Raw genomic sequence first — 23,677 nt, 5'->3', positions numbered from 1 at the left:
CTGAAATCAGGGATGGCAATGCCTCCAGAAGTTCCTTTATTGTATAGGATTGTTTTGACTATCCTGGTTTTTTTTTTCTATATAAAGTTGATTATTGTTCTCTCAAGGTCTGTGAAGAATTTTGTTGTGATTTTGATGGGGGATTGCATTGAATCTATAAATTGCCTTTGGTAGAATTGCCTTTTTTACTATGTTGATCCTACCAATCCAAGAGCATGGAAGATCCTTCCATTTTCTGGTATCCTCTTCAATTTCTTTCTTCAAAGACTTAAAGTTCATGTCATATAGGTCTTTCACTTCGTTGAAAGTGTAACCCCAAGATACTTTATGCTATTTGTAGCTATCGTGAAAGGTGATGTTTCTCTGATTTCCCTCTTTGCTTCTTTATCCTTTGTGTATAGGAGGGCTTCTGATGTATTTTTAGTTGATCTTGCATCCTGCCCCATCACTGAAGGTATATATGATAGTGTACATAAGTGACCCCAAAAACTCTACCAGAGAACTCCTCCTCAGCTCTTAACACTTCTTAATTGCGAAAGTTTTTGTCAGTGGGTGCAAGCTGTGAGATTAGGAGTAGGATTTTGAGAAGCAATGCAGAATGCGCAGTTCCAGTTATCAAACAAAAGAACGAGGGTTTTGAAGCACACACCTAAACAACTCTCAGGGTCAGTCATTACTTGAGAGGTTTTGTAGAAAAGATCTCATGTTCACAAAAGACCCTGAGTTTGTGATTTAGCAGAAAGTGACCTGGAATTTCTGATCCTCTGAAGTGCTGAGATTACAGGCGTCATCTTCACACTTGTGTTTGCCATGAAAAGAATCAAACTTGGGTTTGTACATGCTAGGCAAGTGGTCTACCAACTGAACCAGACTCCCCAGCTCTTCTCTAGGACTTTCAGTTCCCTGGCATTATATCCGATCTTGTCTAAAAGTTAGGGGCACTAAGGTTGTATGCATTCTTTCCCCCTTTGATCTATCTAGCACATGCCAAGAAGTAAAGACAAGAAAAGGTAAAGTTGTTGATTTCCCAAATGGTCTCTTCTTTATACCACTGAAATCTATTCCACATATTAAGGGCTATGAATCCTGTCATTGATTTTTCACAATTGGCCACAGAGAGAGAGAGAGAGAGAGAGAGAGAGAGAGAGAGAGAGAGAGAGAGAGAGAGAGAGATATTAATAAGTCCTGGTGGTACTCTCTTTTAATCCTTTAGTCATATTATTCAGGAGGCAGAAGCAGAGTTTGAGCCTTACCTGGTTCCAGGACAGAGCAAGTTCTGGGACAGCTAGGGCCATGCAGAGAAACTCTGTCTCAATCCCATTCCACCCCCAGAAAGTTTAAATACAGACTAGCACTTAAGACAACTAGAGTAGTTCCTGCTGTAGGTGGTTGTCATTTTCATATGTGCAAGTGATAATTGTGGTCATCATCACCAAAGTGGTAATTATCACCATCATCATCATCACATCCCTTGACTAGATATTCTGTTCTGCTATAGCCACTCTCCATCAGTGGAGTCACTAAGGCCTCCATCCTCAAAAGTTGATATGACAGGGCACATGAGGGAATATAGGAAGGACAGACACACGGACACACATACAGAAAAGCTGTATGCTCTGGTTGATATGAAATAGGAGACTCAGTGTGTTTATTTTATATATCCAAAATGAGGAGATAGGTCTTTGTATACACCTGTGTAAGGAGGCAGGTTCACGGCATACAACAAGATAAGAAGGCAGGCTCATGGTATATAGCTGGATAAGGAGGCAGGTTCATGGTATACAGCTGGATAAGAATGCAGGCTCATGGTATACAGCAAAATAAGGATGCAGGTTCATGGTATACAACAGGATAAGGAGGCAGGTTCATGGTATACAGCTGGATAACTATGCAGGTTCACGGTATACAACTGGATAAGGAGGCAGATTCATGGTATACAGCTGGATGAGGATGGAGGTTCATGGTATATAGCTGGATAAGGAGGCAGGTTCATGGTATACAGCTGGATAAGGAGGCAGGTTCATGGTATACAGCAGGATAACAGGTTCATGGTACACAGCTGGATAAGGAGGCAGGTTCATGGTATACCTGTGGATTAAGAGACAGGTTCATGGTGTACAGCAGGATATGGAGGCCGGTTCATGGTATACAGCTACAAAAGGTGGCAGGTTTAGGTATTGTCTGCAGATTATTCCTTAACTGTTTACTCTCAGGGTGTAGTGATCGTGGAGGAGGAAGCAGTTCCCATGAATCTGAGATACTGGGATCATTAACATGCTGTGTTCGTGTCACAGTGCACATTCACTCCGAACTGCATCTGCTTCTCATACATTTACTTAGAACTTGCTCTATCCCCACACCATTTCATCATAGAAGTTGATCTTCCTCTTCCACAGAACATACAGAATTGAGATTGTGGGGGTGCAAAGCAGATAATTTTACAGTAGATCAGCCTAAACTTCTGAAATAGAAACTCCTATGTTTACCTCCTGGTGCCTGGACCTGTGTAGTCTGTTGTGGTCCTCTGTCATCAAGGACAGTAGCCAACGCTGTTGGGTGTACCTGCAGGCTGTGCATCACACTGTTCATTCCATCTAGTAGCTTCTCTAAGACACATATTTGGTAGGATAAATGAACTTATGGTCATAAAATCTGACCAGTATGCCACCCATATCATAACTTGAGTATGATGTAGAACTCCTGGCCTGTGCTTTACAGTAAAGGTGGAAATAAGAAAAAGTGTACACTAGGAGTAGTAAGTTCACTGAGTTAAAAAAAAACATGAGTACATAAAGAAAACTTGGAGAAACTATAAATGAGGTACTTTATAGTCATACAGCTAGGGTAGAGCTAAAAGTTCATATGATTATTCTATAAAAATCATTTGTTATGTCCATAAATAAATAAAGATTGAACCTCGTTACTTATGGATTTGAGGAATTCTTTGGGCTAATCCACAGCCCAGAAACACAGCATTTATTTGAGTATAATTTTAGTACAAACCAACCATGAATTTATTCTGTCTCCCAGGATGAAATGTATGCATTTTTATGATTTGTAAATTTCTATTCTCTTTCGTATGTCATAGTAGAATTTGACATGTACACATTTGATCACACACACACACACACACACACACACACACACACTTTCTGTCATTGCTCAGACTCCTCACTTTCACAGCCTACCCGCTCAAAGGATGAGTGAACATGTGCTTCTCCATATGCCTCCCACAGACTTTCAGTGCATTCATTACTCAGATCCTGGGTACTGAAGAATGTTTATACTATTTTATTTTTCCGCATAGTGGTTCATTCTACTGTACATTTCAAAATCTGTGGTAAGTTGGAAGATTCAAGAACTAAGGTGCATTTCAGTGAGCATCTTCCCATCTGTTAACTGAAGGACTTTATTATTAACCAGGTATTCAAGTAAAGTAAAATAAAGGACATTCAGTTACTTTATTATATGAACAAGGGACTGCCTTAAAAACACTGCTTTTCTTTAACCAGTTTTCTACACTGCGAACATATGAGGAATCTCCCCTGTTTGAAACTCTGCAGTAGATACAGAGTCCCACTGTGAAGGTAGCCTCCCTGTGATCGTGCCCCTGTCTCCTCCCAGCTGTACATTCCAGCCAAACCGTCCCCAGCTGTGTCACTACTCACATGTGACATGTAGATTGGAAAAGTTAGCCAACAAGGATATGTGTAACAATTGCCACCAGCTGTTTTTCCTCTATGGTACCCTGCAGGGCTTCTTAGGAACCCAACACCCAAGGTTCAGGAAGGAAGTAGTGATGACCATGGTGTCTTTCGGAACCAGGCTCCAAAGGGGAAAGTAACTCCAACTTCCAGAGATGCTCAGCAGCCATGGTTTGACTCTACTGGCTGAGAATTTTTTTTTTTTTGTTTTTTTGAGACAGGGTTTCTCTGTAGCTTGGTGCCTGTCCCAGAACTAGCTCTTATAGACCAGGCTGGCCTCGAACTCACAGAGATCCGCCTGCCTATGCCTCCCGAGTGCTGGTATTAAAGGCGTGCACCACCACTGCCCGGCCTGAGAATTAAATTGCTTATTCTTATTTCTTCATCAGCCACCCATTGATGTGGGAGTGATTTCTTTCTAATCTGTTGTTTTCATTGGTTAACTAATAAAAAAAAACTGCTTGGCCCTCTGATAGGATAAAATTTAGATAGACAGAGTAAACAAAACAAAATACTGGAAAAAAAGAAGCTGAGTCAGTGAGTTGCCATGATTCTCCCACTCCATACAGATGCAGGTTAAGATCTTCCCTGGTAAGCCACCTCGTGGGCTACACAGATTATTAAAAATGGGTTAGATGAATATGTAAGAGCTAGCTAATAAGAGGATGGAACTAATGGGCCAGGCAGTGTTTAAAAGAATACAGTTTCCATGTAATTATTTCGGGTATAAAGCTAGCCATGCGGGTGGCCGGGTGCCAGAAACGTAGCCCCGCTGCTCCTATTTCAACAACCCATGGTAGAAATTTTCTATCTAGAATTGCCCAAATACCCAAGGAGTTACTCTTGTTTCCAGTATTCAAGGCTTCACAAGGAAAGTCTAAATTTGTCCAAAGTTTAAGTACAGAGTGAAGAATTTTGTGCATCGCGCAGTTATGAAATGTTCCTGACGCCATGCCAAGGAGGAAATGCTTTGAAATGCCTCATCTTTGATCCTTCTCTTTTTCTTCTCTTGCTCTAAATGCAAAGTTCTTTTCTTTTTTGCCTATCCATGTACATGCTAACAAATCAAATCAATCAGCATCACCTGCATTATACAGTGGTAGAAACTTTGGGTAACTGAAAACAAGTATACTAAAGACACTTGAGTCTAGATGGATGATGAAGTGATTTAACTGGTGAAATATTAAGTGTCGAAATGTGTGAGCTTGTCACAAATTTTTAATTCAGAGGCCACCATGAAGAGAAAAATTTAATGAAGAGTTTTCAGAGAAGGTGGAATTTTTGCTACAAATTAAATGGTTGTGTCTTAGGGTTACTGTGACGTATCGCCACAACCAAAAGCAAATTGGGAGAAAAGCAAAAGGTTTATTTGACTTATACTTTCACGTCATAGTTCATTATCCAAGGAAGTCAGGACAAGACTTCAAACAGGGTAGAACCCTGGAGGCAGAAGCTGATACAGAGGCCATGGAGGGGTGATGTTTACTGGCTTGCTTCCCATGATTTGCTCAGCCTTCTTTCTTATAGAAGCCAGGACCACCTGTCCAGGGTTGTGGCACCATCCACAATAGACTATGCCCCCCTACAACAATAACTAAGAAAATGTCCTATGCTTGCCTACAATCAGATTTTAGGCAAGCAGTTTCTCAATTGAATTTCCTTTCAGATAACTCAGCATGTGTTGAATTAACTAAAACTAGCCAGAACATATGGGTAAAATTGAGGTAAATATAGAGCCATTCAAAGCTCCATGGATAAACGGTGTCTGAGTTAACCAAGGATGCTATGTAAAATACTGGGATGAACACGAGGGTACCAGCAGTCAGGTTCTGGTGAAGGCCTTCATCCAGGTTGCTAACAGGAAAATTCTTGTATTCTTGTATCCTCATGGCCAAAGCAGGGCAGGGTAGTTCTCTGAGCTGTTCATCTCAGAGCTCTAAACCCACTCACAACATCTCCACCTCCTGACCCCATCCTCAGATGTTACCACACTGTAATTGAAGTCGAAACCTTTGAATTTTGGAGCAACACATTTAGTCCATTATTACCAGCAAGTCAAGGGCAGTGTTGGATGAATCCAAAGACAAAAAGGCCTGAAGGTGATCTGAATATTTTCTGTTACTACGAGTATGTTTAAGGAAGCACTGCCTGCAGCAGTGTCCCCAAACCTTAACAAGAAGCCAAGTTTTTTAGAGAGATTTTATTAGGGCACAGATTTCTGTGGCCTACCCCGGCAATTTCTAATAAAAGGAAGCTGAAGAATTTAAGACAGATGCTATGATTCATACCTATAATCCCATTATTTGGGATTCCTAGGAAGAACGATTGCCTTGAGGTGGGGCAAGATTATGCGATACTGTGAGGTGAGTTCTGGGCCAACCTGAGTTTGAGAATGAGAAACAAACAGAAGAATTTCTGTGTATGCGTTTAGCACGTTCTCTCATGCCGCTGCTTCTCATCTACCGGAGATTGGCACTAGAGATGTGTCGGTTTCTAATGGCCATCCACTTAGGGAGTCATTGCTAATGAGAGCGCAGCCAACTGCGCTGAGTGTGCTCCTCGCACACTCCTGCTTGCTCACCACCCAGATCACCCGCTCCTGCCCCGCACAGTCCTTGGAAACACTGCCACAGAGTAGGTCTGTTTCTCGGGTTTGCTGTTACTGTCAGTTCGTCACTCTTGTTATGACTTTCATATAAGCCAAACTGGGGGATTTCAGGAGGAAAGGTGACAAATGCTGTTGATAACCCTGCTTTCTCATGCCCTGCTGCACAGGAAATGAAAGTAGTTCCCTGGGGAAGCTGATTTTTTGCTCAAAACTGATACAGTTTAGAAAGCAGAAGGCTCTTTGTCTTGGGATTATTTCTCTTGATGACAGTACTTAAGTAGGACACAGGGTGAGTGGTAGCTTTAATTCTGATAATAGCATGTTGATTTAAGGATTTTCTTATTAAATAATTAGATCATGGCTAACCCTTGACAGAAGTTTTGAATTCCTTTAGTTTTATCAGCAATGTCAATATAAACCATTGTTCAAAGTATTCAAAATCCCACTAGAATATCTTTCCCAAACAAGAAAAGAAGCTAATAGTATATAGTAGTCACTTGTTATGCCCTCACTGAATGAACAAATGATGACGTTCAAAAGAGATGTGTAAGTGGTTTTCTTTTCTCCATGAAAAAGGAAAAGAAAAGAGAAATAAAAATAGAGTTCTGTAAAATATAGGCATGGTTATTTTGTGTCAGTTTAAGGTTTGGCAGGCTACCAAGCATTAATTTACTTTTAGCTAGTTGAGATTAAATGTAATTCCTTCCCTGAGCAACTCTAAAGTAAGCAAGCATGAAAGCATTTTCAGAATAATCTGGTAGGAATTGACATTTAAAGGGGTTAGCATTACATCTTGACTTTTAGGCTATTCATTTCATAGCCAGATTAACTTCATTACTCCATCTTATCTTGCATGTTGAAAGGCCTGCATCAGCTGGAGGACTGAGTGCCAAGGGCCAGTTGAAACTACTCTTATCCCAGCCGTGTTGTAAGTGGAACCTCCTTCTGGAGACCCTGCTCCATGGTGATGGCCTCATACCAAGAATCCTGCTGAAAAGCTCAAGTACGTATTTGTAGTTTCAAGAACGTCCTAAACACAAAATAAAACAAACAAAACAAGTCCAGCAACAGAAAAAAATCGCCAGTCATTGTCAGACTTGAATGAAACTGTTTTCCTACTTGAATATTGGACAAAGGGTGGCAACCAAACATGTACTGGCAGCCATGGACTGTCACAGTGAAGGAGCTACTGACCTGCTAACCAACCTGACTGATCTTTCTATTTCAGGACTTCCAAGAAAAGAATGTTTATATATGGTGCTTTCAGTCACAAGTGCCAATTTATAGATGGTATCAACTTTCATGGCTTGAAATGCCTGAGAACACTGGAGGAAGGCAGTTACATGTTCAAAGGGCAAACCTGAATTAGATAGTAAATAAGTATACGTTACATTAGATGAGCACTTGGAATTTTAGTCTGTCTTGAAGAGTACTTACAGATGGCAAACCAGCAACTATGGTATACAGTCATTTTCACTGTGGACAGAGAAGTAAATGTCAAGAGAATTTGAGTGAATATTGAGGAGTAAGAAACTATAATCCTCTTAATTAAAATGTCTTCCCTGCCGGTACTGTTGAGGAAACAGCAAGAGGTGCTGTGTGAACACAGTGCCACATCCACCATTCAGCTGTGCAGAGCGTTCTCTCCATTCCACATCAACCTATGGATTCCTCTTTAGATCACACATGAATCCAGATAGTCGAATTTCCTAAATCAGATTCATTTTTGTCTAGTTCCTCCCCACATGCAGGCTCACATCCAAGTCCTTCTACTATTCAAACTAGATGAGTTTTCCAACCTGTTGATTACACCCCATCAGGTATTCCCTTACATGGGCCACAGACCCATATTTGTGCCCAAGTTCCTCTGTAGCTTGGCTCACTGGGCTTTCTTATCTAGAGGCCCCAAACCACTCTGCTTCTCCCGATGTGCAGGAGCCTGTTGCTGTTTCAGATGCATGAACACTCTTCATCTTGGCTTCTTATTTCTCTGAACTCCAATGCTGGCTTACTGTTGTCACTTTTATATGTGAATGAGGGAAATGTCCCTACATGCTACCAGCCCATGCGTCTATAAATGAGGCCCGTTGCATTCCCTTGTCCAAACTGCTCCAGTTATTTCTGGTAAATTTTTAGTTTTCTCACCACCACCGGGATTTCACCTGGCTATTTCAGTTTATAAGATATATATTTAAGCTTTATGTCATGATATTAATGGTCATATAGAGCACTAATTCTAGAAATAAGCTTCATCTTGCTTCTTTTTTTAAAAAAAGTATTTATTTATTACGTATACAATATTCTGTGTATATGCCTACAGGCCAGAAAAGGGCACCAGACCTCATTACAGATGGTTGTGAGCCACCATGTGGTTGCTGGGAATTGAACTCAGGACCTCTGGAATAGCAGGCAATGCTCTTAACCGCTAAGCCATCTCTCCAGCCCTTCATCTTACTTCTTATATGTGATTTCAGGCTTGAGTTTGAAGTAGATAACTAGGAATTTACTTTGCTTACCTCATATACTTAACAAGTTGTGGTCCTTTAACCTCTCCGAGCTCTGCTGCATATGACATTTAAAATGTGTAGGTTTTCTGCAGTGATCCATGACCATTCCTGACAGTGACCTTTGAAGTCTCCAAAACAGCCGAGAATCCACCTGAATTGTAGTAATGCCACTAAGCTGGTAAGCACCACCCAAAGATGACTTTTGGACTACAAAGTGTTTAGGACAAATTCAAGGTTGCCAGCTTAGATGGTCCAACCAATTAGGCTATTCCAGCCAGGATTTCATATAAGCCCTGCACCTTCCCATCAAACCAATACTAGATAATAGCTAGATTTTCTAGCACTTTACCATAACCTCAATTTTCTCAGGATCCCCTAAAGATGCCGTGATCCCCAGAAAACAGGAAGTAATTGATGTCCATATTCCTGAGAGGTGTGGTGGGTGGTTTTTGGTCTTTCAGTGGATGTTTGTCATTGTTTAACAAGTTGTTATTGATCATGGTAAGGGAAGTAACTAAGGAAAGTAAATTTTATTCAGGGATCTCATTCTGAAAGGAAAAAAGGGAGTTATATAAATGATAGGATTAAAAGGTAGATTATTGAATTTACATTCAAACTAAAAAGGCAAACTAGTCTTCCATATTTTACCATGTTTTGATTTTTATATTGATACAAACTTAAGTTTATTTTTGTTATACTATATATATTTTTCTGCTTTTTTTTAAGGTATTATAATTTTCTAATTCTTTTTGTGTGTGGGTGTGTGTATTTTATTTTATTTTTATTAAAAATTTCTGCCTCCTCCCCGCCTCCCTTTTCCCTCCCCCTCCCCCTACTCCCCACTTTCCACTCCCCTCCCCCTCCCTCTCCAGTCCAAAGAGCAGTCAGGGTTCCCTGCCCTGTGGAAAGTCCAAGGTCCTCCCCCCTCCATCCAGGTCTAGGAAGGTGAGCATCCAAACATGCTAGGCTCCCACAAAGCCAGTACGTGCAGTAGGATCAAAAACCCATTGCCATTGTTCTTGGCTTCTCAGTCAGCCCTCATTGTCTGCCATGTTCAGAGAGTCTGTTTTATCCCATGCTTTTTCAGTCCCAGTCCAGCTGGGCAGCTGAAGAGAGAGAGCCTGAAATGGTCCGATTCTATAGCCATACTAATGAATATCTTGCATATCACCATAGAACCTTCATCTGGCGATAGATGGAGATAGGGACAGAGACCCACATTGGAGCACTGCACTGAGCTCCCAAGATCCAAATGAGGAGCAGAATGAAGGAGAACATGAGCAAAAAAGTCAGAACCACGAGGGGTGCACCCACCCACGGAGACAGTGGGGCTGATCTAAAGGGAGCTCACCAAGGCCAGCTGGACTAGGACTGAATTTTCTAATTCTTGAAGTGCTATTATCACACATTGTTTAAGATAATTAAGAAATGTATGTTAGTAGTTAGTCAACTATAAGAATCAAATTTATGGCCATGTTCAGTATGTGAGCAAGGTCATACAGATATATTTTATATAGATAGATGTTCTTCAAACACTTCAGAGACCCATAGAATATGGAATTTAAAATGTTTTAATAACATAAGGTTTTTATGACAGTAAGACATTTCTGCTCCTGGAAGCATCAATTTTCTTCAAAAATGGATGATGGGCATTTAAGATCCTCCTTATGGAGTTTGCTTTCATTTTGGCAAAGTTAGACACTGAGCAAGAAACTGCCTTTGCCTCAACTGCTGACAGTATGCCATACAAACTGGACAAGCAAAACACCAAAGAAAGTGGTTACTAAATAGTCCTTCAAAATTCCTGCTTCACAGAAAAGTCTGCCAGATATTCTAGGCCTGTAGACAAAGATAAATGCCCCAGTGTTGTAAAGGAATCTTGGGTCATTGTCCAGGCAGCCAAATGACTCTGTCATTTCTATAGCTTTTGAAGTTGTTTGCTCTGCACTTTCTATTTACTCAGGTAATATAAATTTCTTTGGTCTCTGATAGAATTGAAGAAGAGATGTAGTTACAGTTTTTCTTGTTACCAAATTCAGAAAAGAAATTCACAAAAGATGTTTTGGGAGACATAAAAGCTTAGGTTGTTTGTCTAAGAAAATGTTTTGAGGTCTAAAATGATAGGTTTTGGTTGTCAAAACAAGATAGGATAGAAAATTAATTTGGTGCCAAATGTTGGACTCACCAAGATAGGATAGATATGAAGAATTTGGTTTGAATTTGCCAAATGCAAACACCCTGGAAATTGTAATAATTCTTACCTGATAATTGTTTATTGGTTACTGTGTTAAAGTTAAGACCTTTTCTTTTTATTTAGACAAAAATAGAGAAATGTTGTGGGATACTTTGATCACACTCTGACATTTCCAAGACTAGCAATAAAGTTTACTTTGAATCAGATTGTGGAGCTAGCTACTAGCTGAACAAAATTAGTCATAGAGGTTTTGGATGATTGAAGACAGATAGAGAGAAACAGGAGGTGGTAGATTGGGTAGTAAAAAAAATTCTTGGCCCTTTTTAGATCAAGGAAGGAGAGAGATGAAGTCACTGGCCATTTCCCTACTTCTTCTCTGATCATTCAGGTTCTTACCCAATATTTGACTCCTGAGTTTTTATTTATAAAGAATAATTAGATGAACACTTCAGTTTGTGTCCTCCATCTTCTCTGGCTCTTTCATTTTATCTGCTTCATCTTCTGTGAAGTTTCTTGTATTCTGAGGGGAGGAATTTAATGGAGACATCCACATTAGGACTGAGTGGTCAAAGGTCTCTCACTCTCTTCACATTGTCTGCCTGTGTGTCTCTTCATCTGTTTCTATCTACTGCAGATAGACGCTTTCTCAGATGGCACTTATCTATGAGAATAGCAGCATGTCATTTCATTGTCGTGTTTCTTTAGGAGAACAGTAGTGGTGTTTGGTTTCCCCCAAAATCCCTGGTCGCTCTTGTATCAGGCTCTTGGACAACCAAGCAGTATCAGGAAGAAGTTCCGTATCATGGAGTGGGTCTTAAATCCAATCAGATATTCTTTGGTTACTCTCATAAGTGGCTTTGTGCCACTATTGCAGAAGTACATCTTGCAAGCCAGTCATAATTTTAGATCGAAGGGTTTGTTTGTTACTGGTTAGGTGTCTGCATTTCTCTTTTGGTAGCAATCAAAGTACCCTCTATTACCATGAACACTTGTCATTAGGAGTGAAGGCTCTCTTTAGACAGCAGCTCAACTTCTCTGCATTCAACATGTTATGTTGGCATTGTCCTCAGCAATAGATCTTATTGTCAGATTGTAGAGAGCAGGTAATAGTCTTGACAATATCCTGGCTTGTTTGGGGCATTCTTATGGGACACTTTTGGGCATAACTTTGATTAGAGGTAATTCATTCCTTCACTGGAAACTTCATTTGTTGACAAAAATGTCTAGTTGGACTCTTTCTCCCCTGTTATTTGGTGATTATTTGGTGATTTCATATATATTTTCTTCATATACATATTCTGAACTTTCAGACAAAGTGGCTAAATGACATGGATAGTATCTGACAAATTTCAAAAAGTTACTCTGATATCAAAACTCAAGGGTATCATCCCCTAGAAGAAATGGTCTCCTATTGATAAAGTTTTCCAGATGTAGTATAATATAAAAAATCAGAACTCACATTTTTCTTATTATATTAATGCAACTTAGTAAAATAAAAGAAAATATACTTCTGAATAATAAACTGAATTTTTTAAACAAATCCACATTTTTTCAAAACTGATGGCCACCTCCTTATGTGTATCACAGGATGCTGTTTGGGAGAGACTTGCAGTCTCAGGTATGGTCCTTAAAGAAAACATTAGCATGTTTGCTGAACTTCCCAAACGCAGACCAGTTCTTGTAAGGCTTTTTACTTTATGTGTCAGCTTTGGTATTGTCCCATATTGAATTTACCAACCTACTTCAAATAGCTTGAATATAAAGTGGCAAAATTATTACATGTCAGTTGAGCAACCATTATATTAAGCTCTGTAACATGGGGGCCGGCTTGTTGGGGTTTATGTCCTGCCCAGTTCCCCACCACCAGCAAACCCCAAGAGAAAATCACACAGAGATCTCCATAAGTTATAAAACTGATTGGCCCATTAGCTCAGGCTACTAATTAACTCCTGTAGCTTATATTAACCAATTATTCTTATTTATGTTAGCCACATGGCTTGGTACCTTTCTCAGTCAGACAGATTACATCTTGCTTCTCAGTGGTCTGGGCAGAAGTGGGAGGAATTGGCTTCCTCCTTTCCAGCATTCTCCTGTTCTCATTGCCCCGCCTCTACTTCCTGTCTGGTTGCCCTGCCTATACTTCCTGCCTGGCCAATCAGTGTTTTATTAAAAATACATGATTGAGAGAATACAGATAATTCTCCCGCACCACTTCCCCCTCCTTTTGTTAAGCAAAGGAAAATACCCATAGTCCATTTTTTTAGGGATTATGGGCATAGTATTCCAGGCTACTTCCTGCTGGTTGGGGGTGCTGATAATCTTATGGGGACCTAAAGAGAATTATCATCAAGTCCTGACTGGAGTATCCTGTGAGTCTTGATCACCTCAGGCAGCAGTCCTGAATCTGTTTTGGATGTAGAACTCTGATAGCAAGCCATCAGTTCCTACCAGAGATTTCTCAGATGGTCTTCCTTGATGGAACCTGATTTTTCTTAATTCAGAATGAATCCACAGTCTTTAATTTCCTGAGGAAACAAAAGCAAAATCTCTTCTCCAAAGTAACATACCTTTTGATTTCAGTTTTGAAGTCAAGGTATTTTCAAAATACCTATCTGGAATTAATTCAGCAGCATTTATAAACAAATATCTTTTAGCAGCTGTTGGTCCTTCCTCAGCATTCAAACAATTCAAAGAGAGCATTATAGTATCAAGATTCTCTGTGTATTTTCTATCTTTATGCGGCTTTATTTTAACCTCTATTTCTTTTATTTTTACTTTTACTTTTTGAGACAGGTTCTCTGTATATCTTTGTCCTGGAATAACTCTGTAGACCAGGCTGTCCTTGAACTCATAGAGATCGTCTGTCTCTGCCTCCCCAGTGCTGGGATTAAAGGTGTGTGTTACCACACCTTGAACTAACAGAGATCTGTCTGTTCCTGCCTCCAAGGCACTGGGATTAAAGGCATTAAAGGTTTGTGCTACCACACCTTGAAGTCACAGAGGTCAATCTACCTCTGCTTCCCAAGTGTTGGGATTAAAGGTGTGTACCACCACACCCAAACTAATGTCTTTCTTTATTTTAAGGACTTTAACCCTTTTTTAAGCCTGCATATATTTTTAACAAACTGTAAACCATTTAGAGGGTTTTTTTGAATCTCTCTTTTCTCTCTCTCTTTTCTCTCTCTCTCTCTCTCTCTCTCTCTCTCTCTCTCTCTCTCTCTCCACAGTCTTTAATTAACTAAGCAACATGTGTGGGATTAAATGGTGGCTTTGACAGCTGGATCCAGCCCATTCCTTGGCTTTTTGTGATTTCAGCCTCATGGTGGAGGTACCGACTGTAGCCATGTTTATTGTCATAACTCTATGGTGTTTTTAATGTCCTTGTCAGCAAACAAGCTGCAACAGTCAAATGCTTTCTCTGTAGCTGACCTCCTGCCTCAAAGAGTCAGAGTTTGCACTGACCGGATGGCCCAGAAAGCCAGCATTTTAAAATAGCACAACTTTTTTTTCCTGCTACGGCTGAAAACCGAGAAGCATGCAGTCAGCTTTTCATCAACACCATTTAAGTGTTTCATGTCTGGACCTCTTAAAGAGCTGCAGGGTTTTGCAGCAAAAGCTGAGTCAGGAAGGCTCTCTTAAATGAGAGCACTTGCCTCTAGCAAGCAGAGCAGATCCGAGAGATTGCTGCTACCAAGAAGCCATGCTTTACTCTATTCTTTTCTGCCCAGAATTACTTCCCAAGCTCTCTCGAGTTTTATGTGGATGCAGTTATCCACGTTGAGCACCATTCTGTACCATGAATAGGCCTGCTTGTTGGGGTTTCTGTTCTGCCCGGTACTCCACAGCCAACAAGCCCCAAAGAAAATCACACAGTAATCTCTATAAGTTATAAAACTGATTGGCCCATTAGCTCAGTCTTCTTATTAGCTCTTGTAGCTTATATTAACCCATTATTCTTATCTATGTTAGCCACATAGCTTGGTACCTTAGGCTGAGAATTATTATAAGTTGGCACGGTGAAGTAGCCTGGAAAACTATGCCCACATTCCCAAAAAATGGACTATGGATATTTTCCTTTGTTAAAAAAAAAGAGGGGGAATTGTCTGTATTCTGTCAATCAAGTTTTAAATAAACACTGATTGGCCAGGCAGGAAGTATAGGTGGGTATACCAGACAGGAAGTAGAGGTGGGGCGATGAGAACAGGAGAATTCTGGGAAGGAGGAGGCCCATTCCTCCCATTCCAGCCCAGACCAAGATGTAACCTGCCCAGCTGAAAGGTATCGAGCCATGTGGCTAACATAGATAAGAATAATAGGTTAATATAACCTACAAGAGCTAATAAGAAGATTGAGCTAATGGGCCAGTCAGTTTTATAACTTATAGAGATCTCTGTGTGATTTTCTTTGGGGCTTGCCAGCTGTGGGGTACCAGGCAGGACAGAAACCCCAATGAGCAGGCCCATTCATGTTACAAAGCTCCTGTAGAATTCTTGTCACTTTAAGTTAGAAACATCATGTTTATAGAATTTATTAATTATTGTAATAATGTTCATAAAAGTAAATTAGTACTAATTTTTATAGAAATTATGTGTTTGATCATATGCTTATAAAAGCAAAACATTATTAGTTAAACAAAATTATTCTTGACTTCTCACAAGACATCTTCATAAGTAATTTCTTTCTGGCTTACCTAAAAAATTTAATTTCATGTTGTCTCAGAAAATATTATATTGAGATTAGATAGATTTATAATATAAAATGTCTGATAAGAGATTTTTCAACTGAAAGCTGAAGATACCATTCCAATTTGAGATGTTTCTGACTTTATATTATATGGTTATCAAGAAAAAATTTGTGCCAAGTATATTGTGTTTGAAACAATGGCAAAGCCTGTTTTTATATGTAAATATATGTGTATCTTATATACATATAAGTATATATCATACTTATATTAGAACCAATGCAAAGCCTTTACATACATATATATGTATACAGAGACACACACACACATACGATTGCTGAGACCATGTGGCCTGCAAGGCTTTTACATGTAGCATCAAAAGAACAGAATATTTTGCAGTTTCCCAGTTGTCATTTGGGAGGCTTTTGCTGCTAAGTGATATTTGAATGAAGTAAGACGAACATACCTTTCTTTGCTTGGTGTCTCCAAAATATCCCCAGTGACACTTCTTGGTTTCTGGTGATATTCCACCATAATGTAATAGCAGTCTATCAAATATGTAATATTTAACATGCCCCAGGCATTGGTTTTAAAAGCTTTAAATAAATTTTCTCACTGACTCCTCATGATACTACAGTGTGTTAGTACACTCCATTTAACAAAAGAAGAAACCAAGACACAGAGAAAGCTAAGCTGCTCAGCTAGTAGGCAGCAGTGCAGTATTGGACCCTTGTACCTGGCTTCAGGAGTCTCCAAACCACAGGCATCAAATAAAGTCACAGAATGCAGAGCAGGTTACAGTGCTGAGGAAGTCTAGGGAGCACCCAGCAATCACAAAAACAGATAATTGACATAGTGTGCTTTACAAGATTACAAAATGTCCAACAATAACCAAGAAATGAATCTGGAAAGACTGCTCGCTAACGTTTGGCTGGTACTGGTGCAGAGCAGTTGTCCTAAAGTAGGTGAATCAGTTCAAATTCTCTTGCCGTGTAGTATAATTTCCTGATATTCTAATATCAAACAGAATGGCAGAAGCTAGCTTAGTGTTTTGTTGTGGTACACACGTGTGTGTGCGTGTGTGCATGTGCATGTGTGTGTGTGTGTGTGTTTATACACACACCACTTCCTAGGTGTAACCAAAGCCCCATTCTAGGAAATGCCTTAATGTGAGCTCCTTCTCCGTATTCTTAGTTCACCTAACACTGACGTAATTGGCTGCATTTGCAATAATGACAATTCCACTACAGGTCTCTAATTGATCAATGTTTTTTTTTTTTAATTGGATTTGTAACATGTTCTTACTGAGAGCAGTATGGAGTACCTCTGTGTTTTTATCCTAGTGTTTTTCAAGGTCCTTTCTGGGAATGACTAATGTACTAGCCTGGGGACATCAGTGGACTCTAGAGAATCTGTATAGTCTCAGACACAGCTACTGTCCAGGGTGGGATCCGTCTACAGAGATGTGGGTAGTGATGCTGCTGGGTGGTGGCAGGACGATCTTATCAATCAAGTTTTGTTGTTGAGACACAAGCATCTGGAACTGAGAATGCTGTTAAAGTTAGAGATTCCAGTTCATTGGCTTTTGGCTTTTGACAGTCTCCAGGTGATGTTGCTTTTGCTAATGGTGCCCACAGTTGCAGCAAAGCCCCTGGGAGGTGCAAGGGGCAGAGACAGTTCACCATTTGATCTCCCTTTTCTGCTCAGGTTCAGACTGCACACCTTGCAGATAGAATGTATTTACACTACAGCAGGAAAAAGAATTGTTCTGAAAGCTCAGAGACTTGATCTGAGTTTGACCTCTGCCAACACAGTAGGAGATCGCCAACTATCATCATAAAGTAGTAGAAGATAAAGTTTCCCTTCTTTTGGGTGTCTATGTGCCTAGCAAGGTATTTCCCTAGTATCTGTCATGTAGATGAAAAGTAGGTAAAATAAATTGTTTCAAATTCTCTTACTACTCCTTCACAAATAGTTTGGGACATCAGTAGTATGGATTTTGCTATCTTGCACACACGGAGAATCAGACCTAATCTTGCTTGACTTCTGACTCCGATATTTTGCATTCCATCTTTTTAAGGGTACTTAAAATGTCTAATGTGAGTACAGGAACTAGGCGTTCGTTGGTAGTTAATGTACTTCTACATTAATGTGTAATGGGATTGGGCATCAGACTAAGAGTGCTCCTATTAGGCGTTTTTGCAGCATCTTTCTCCTTAGCGACTCAATGTGATCAAACATATCAGTTCATTTGTGACCTTGAATTATCAGGGCTACTGTGTAAATATGGAAACACATGCAAAGACGTTGTATAATTTTCCACATGATTTTTCAAGTGATCCTTTTTTAAAGGAAAGAAGAGCCATTATTTTCCGAAAGTCTATTGTTTCATGTGAATTAAAAAGATAACACAATTCTTTCTGAGATGAGTCTTTTTCTAAAAGATGAGTTTCTGGAAATGATCCACTTGGTTTTATAACTGAGTTCTCTATTTAGAGGGCATTAAGTAGTATTAGGCACGGTTAGAGGCTGTAAGTGCAACTGTCAGCATGAGCACATGGAGATTACCTTCATATAGCTCAGTTTCCAGGGGTTTGATTGCTGGTGAAAAGTGGAAAGCACAAACCTTATAAAGTAAATAGAAATCAGAGAAGCTCAGCTATAGTTAGGACTTGGGGTGCTGTTCTCAGACAGGATCTGGGGGGGGGACCAAGTGTTAAATGCAGTATCATTAAATTAACTCTCATCAGATTCAAATTTGATCTTGTTTTTCATAGTGAGCTCTGTTGTGACACTGAAATTATATGCTTTCCTTAAAGTCATTTTTAGGTGCTATCGCCCTCCCCCTGCCATGGCTGGTTTATTGGTCTACTGTTTTGGATTTCCTTGTTCTGAATGCTGTATGTTCTGCCCTCACATTTCTCATCTAACATCTTAGCCTCTTTTCTTCAGTGCCGTTACTGTCTGGTTGATTCAGCATCCCTGAGCACATGGCTCACTCTTCTATAACATTTCTGCCAAATCCCACAGTGAGTCAGCAGGAACTTTTCACTAGCATCTTAGAAAAAGTAAAAGATATACATCCTTGGAGAGCAAACGCTGGTGTGTAATGGAGGTGTAAACACCCTCCTGACGCGCATCTTTCTCTGAAGCAGTAACCAGTTCAGCATTGAAAGGAGCTGAAGATGGTGCGCACTCTCTTCACGCATTATCAAAGGGGGTCTGGTTCAAAATCTTATATTCATTTTCCTGTATACAGTATTGATAGAATAGATGGAAGTTAAAGTAGCAGCTTTATTACTGGGTATCATTGCTGGTAGGTACAGGGTCAAAGAACGTGACTTCAAGAGTGCCAATACTGAAGTGCTGAGTCCAATCCCTGTCTTCCCCCAGCTCCCCACTGACCACTTTCCAATGCACTACTTGGTCTGAAAAACCAAGTTGTCTTGCCTTGGCAAAGTCTGTCTTAATTAAAGGAAAATCATGGATAAAAGGAAAGTCCTCACAATCAGGCATACCATAAAAGATAAAAACAGAACAAAACAACTGGTTAATTCAACCAGTGTTCCTGGCCTGAGACCCTTCCCTAATGTGGAGGACAAGAAGGGTGGAGAAGCTACCAAAGTGATTGACTGACTGTGAAAGACAATGAGAGAGACAGGACAGGCAGATGGTGTCGTGTTAGAGGATTTCTCCTGAGGAACATTATTCATTGCCAATGACAAAGTGAATGACGTATATTTACACAGTGATGCTTTAGGTACACAGAACTTGCTGATTTTTTCATTTGATCTCTTTTCTCTTCTCTTTTCTTCTATCCTCTCCTCTCCTCCGCTTTTCTTTTCTTTTCTTTTCTTTTCTTTTCTTTTCTTTTCTTTTCTTTTCTTTTCTTTTCTTTTCTTTTCTTTTCTTTTCTGACAGAGTCTTGTCTGTAACCCTGGCTGGCTGATCTCACTTACATCCATCCTCCTACCTCTGCCTTCTGAGTCAACCTCATCAATTTCTATTTCTTTCACTATTTAAGACATTATAAAGACATACCTAAAGAATAAACATTTGTTTACTATAAATATTGCTGCACTGGCCTTCAGTAAGGAAGATCAATAGAAATAGGGTAACCTGCGTGTTTTTGACTTTTTTAGAGATTTATTTATTTATGTCAGCCTGCATAAGCTTTTGTGTACCACCTGCATGCAGGGACCTATAGAAGCAAAAACAAAAAGTTCTATCCCATTAAACTAGAATTAGGTGGCTGTGAACTGCCGTATGCTACGCAAGAACAGTAAGTGAGTATTTTGATGTGCATGCACAGTTGTTGGGAGTATAATGGAAGAAGAATGTGGCCTCATAGGAATTAACCTCAATAACTTAGTGATGTTTGTTTAGGTTTACTCATGTGCCTGTATCTTCAGAAATGAGGGCTTTTCTTTCCTTCTGGTACAGAGATGGACTTCTGCAATGCTGACCTCTTGATCTGCTGTAGAGGAAATTAGACTTCTGTTCCCTGCTTCAGGAGAGAAGCTGAGACTCCTAGATGACTTCTGTTTTCCCAAATGCCAGTTTACCATGCTCTGGAGTACTGTGTCCTGAACCTGAGACTAGCTTTACAAGTAGCTCAATTTCAAACAAACAATAAGACAAAAAGTGGTAAAACAATTTAATTATGCTTAGGTCTCTCTTGTCGCACATGAGCCTTACTCATTCCCCTTTTCCATCAAACAGCAGCAAAATAAAATGGGTCTCCCACCCCTCGAAAAGTAAGTTAAAGAAAGTCAATCCAAGGTGAGTTTTCTTGCAAAGTCTAGAGGACTATCTGGATGAGAGATAGCACAAGAATACCGCAAGGGTATAAGGGGAAAAATCAAAAGGAACATAAAACAATGTGATTGTACCTTTGGAAAAGGCCATGGTCTTTACTAGGTTCCAGAGACACAGCTCTAAACACATCTAGGCTGTTTGGCACCTCTCCTGCTTGGCCTACTGGATAGGGGGAAGTTTCCCATCACTCACATGACAGCTCATGCCAGTAACTCCAGTTCTAGGGCATCTGTTTTCTCTTCCAGCCTCAGCAGGCATCAGGCATGCAAGTGGTACACAGATATACATACAAGCAAAACACTCATTTCCATTAAGGAAAACAAAAGATTTGAAAAGAATGAAATAAGGTATTACTATCATTTATATCAGGACAATGGACACAAGCAGGAATGAAAGTTATAAATTCTTACATGGTTGTCATGATTTTATGTGTGCCTATCACCCAACATACATATGCGTGCTCACACAGTGAATACCAAGAAGCCAAAGCTCAAGCCCCTCAAATCTTTACCAGTGACTGACATATAATAAGAATATTAATTTTGAGAATTTTATACATGAGTACTCTATTTACATCATTCAGCACTCCTCCCTCTCTCCCATACAACTCTTCCAGTTCCCTGCAACTGCTTCTAAAATTCAAGACCTCGTTTTTTTTTTTAAATCATGTACGTGTGTGGTGTAAAAGCTCTTGAGTCCATCTACTCTTACTCATATGTGCAAGTGTTTAGAGCTGACCACTGGGGATTGGGATTGAATAACTTAAGCAAGGAGCTAGCTTGTCTTGAAAAAAAAAAAAAACTGATTCTCTTTCTCAGAAGCCATTGATTGTCTGTAGCTCTTTGTCTAGGGCGGGGGCTTGTGAAACTTTCCCTGTCCATGTTGGCATGTGAGCATGTGGGAATTATGCAGGTCTTGTTCTGGTAACCTTATTGTTCACATTTCATGGGTGCGCCCTGCCTGTCAGGACTGGAAGATGTTATCTCCCAGGGTAACTGCTGCCTTCTGATTCTCAGTCCTCCTACCCTGTTTTCTGTGATGATCCTGAATCTTGGATGTAGATGTATTCTAGGTGTACTAACTGGGGCTGGACACCTTGTCACTTATTGTCTACATTGTGACTACTTACGGATCTGCATAGTATCTATCCTTGATCTGCTGGGGGAAAGCTTTGATGAGGGGTGAGAGCTATGGTCATCCATGTGCATAAAGGAAACTATAGGAAGGGAAATTTCTCTTGTGTGATACTGAGTAATGGGGATTTTCTTATGTAGTCTATGCTTTTGGGAGAAGTATTACCATCCTGTGTGGCACACACACACACACACACACACACACACACAGAAGCAATTATGGAACTTTGGAAATGCACAACCTGTCAAAATGCAGAGATCAGAAACAGTGGGGTGCCCAGGCTTAGTTATTACAACTCAACACAACCTCTCTCTCTCTGTGTCTCTCTCTCTCTCTGTACTTGTATATATTATATATAAATGTGTGTATATAAATGCATATATACATTCATGAGAACATTTTTTGAAAATGACTTACTTATGTTAAATTTGTTCTTTAATAACTCCATGCATGTATAAAGTACATTCTGATTACCTTCTCCCCGACCCTGACTGACCTATCAATTCCCCTACTCTCTACAAGTTCTTTTCCTTCCTCTGCATCTATGTTTTGGGACCCACTGTGCCTCCTGTGTAACCATAAATTTAGATCTATTTCTTGTAGCCTTGTAGGCTCATCACTGTATTCACAACTGAAAGCAACGACTTCCTCTACTTCCGAATCCATTGGTAGCCAATAGTTGAGTAGGGAGGAGTGTGGACCTGGGTAACTCTCCTGGCAATGATGAATGCTTGACAGGTCTTAACATGGCCCATATAGGAGACAGTCGTTGATGTGAGATCATTATTTAATGGCTTTGCCATGCCCTGAAGATAGCATTTCATAGTCCTTTAGATGACAACATTCTAGATTGATGAATGAAAAGGAAATGGGAAAGCACATTTAAATGACATAGCAAATGAATCCTTTTCAGTTGAATAAATGCTTGAGACTGGAAAATAATTTCTGATAAAAGTGGTCTGATTTCTGATTCTTACTGTATCAGATTAATTTTTAGTAACATTCTTCCCCAAATGACCACCCAAAGCAAATGCCAGCTACTCTACCCGTGTATCAAATATAGTCAAAAGAACACCACTCACCAATTATTACAGCCAAATTCTTGAGGAAGTTTCCTGTGGGCTACTTGCCCATCTCTGAACTGATCATGGTTGATGAGGGGTGTCAGGCCTGACCAGCCGGGCCTTGTCTGCATGCCCACCCCAGGAAGGTAACAGAGTTAGTGTCCCTCGAGACATACTGTGTGTACTATGAGTAGAAGACAAAGGAGACAGGGATGGATAATGATGACTATTTAAGTAAAGTTAATATGGTTGAAATTGATAAAAAGAAAAACTAGCATTGCTTTTTGCCTAAAATCTATGGTATTAGTTCTTAATTTTCAGGTACAAATGGGCTCTTAAAAGCAAAAGTAAGAAATAAAATTGTAAAATAAAAGTGATAAGCTTTCAAATGAACAAGAATAAGGAAATGTACTCATTACCTATGACCCTATATAATATTAATAGAAGATATTAAAAATATTAAGAGATATGAGTTGATACTATCTCAATACATACTCTTGTTTCTTATGATACAGCTGTATATTATACAAGAAAAATAGGAATTATTTCTCAATTCCTTGTATCATATAAATTCAGTGATGCCTTTTCTCTGATTTCTAATCTTTAAAGCAAGCCATAATGGAGTCAGAGGAGGGATGACAAGGACAATTAAAATAGCTTTATTGTTGTGTAATTACTCATAAGGTTTAATCAAGGAACTAATTGAAAAAATACTTCATTCTGAAATGATAGTGTCATTATATTTAGGAAATATAATTTGTTTTTCATAATTTATTGCATGATTCAAAAAACAAATGGATTTTCCATGGTACACTTTAGTGCTCTGAGCTATCTAGATTTTAAACATAGATCCTGAATCTGCTTGTTTCCTTAAGGGGAAAAAAGAATTACAACATACAGGAAAACTGACCTCCCCTCATGAAATGAACCTCTTATGGTCTTTCTCATGGGCATTTCTTCCATAGCT

The 23,677-nt window shown here is 39.6% G+C and overlaps 1 protein-coding gene across 5 annotated transcripts in view; it reads left to right on the top strand.

The window, feature by feature from the left end:
* Nucleotides 1-23,677, top strand: part of Kiaa0825 (KIAA0825 ortholog) — a 414,990-nt gene that overhangs the window by 150,261 nt on the left and 241,052 nt on the right. For all 5 annotated transcript variants that reach the window (XR_007588753.1, XM_050122178.1, XM_050122180.1 and 2 more), the window contains exon 14: nucleotides 7,176-7,315. Coding sequence is in view for 4 of the 5 variants with exons in the window: in XM_050122178.1 (XP_049978135.1) it covers nucleotides 7,176-7,315 (140 nt within the window). In the remaining variant the exon portion in view is untranslated. The remainder of the gene's footprint in view (nucleotides 1-7,175; nucleotides 7,316-23,677) is intronic.

This window comes from Alexandromys fortis, unplaced genomic scaffold, assembly GCF_014885135.2.
Source record: "Alexandromys fortis isolate MF-2015 unplaced genomic scaffold, M_Fortis_MF-2015_v1.1 scaffold_163, whole genome shotgun sequence".
NCBI classification, from domain to species: Eukaryota; Metazoa; Chordata; class Mammalia; order Rodentia; family Cricetidae; genus Alexandromys; species Alexandromys fortis.
Note: the sequence above shows the minus strand (reverse complement) of the source record. Positions and strands in the feature narration are given on the sequence as shown.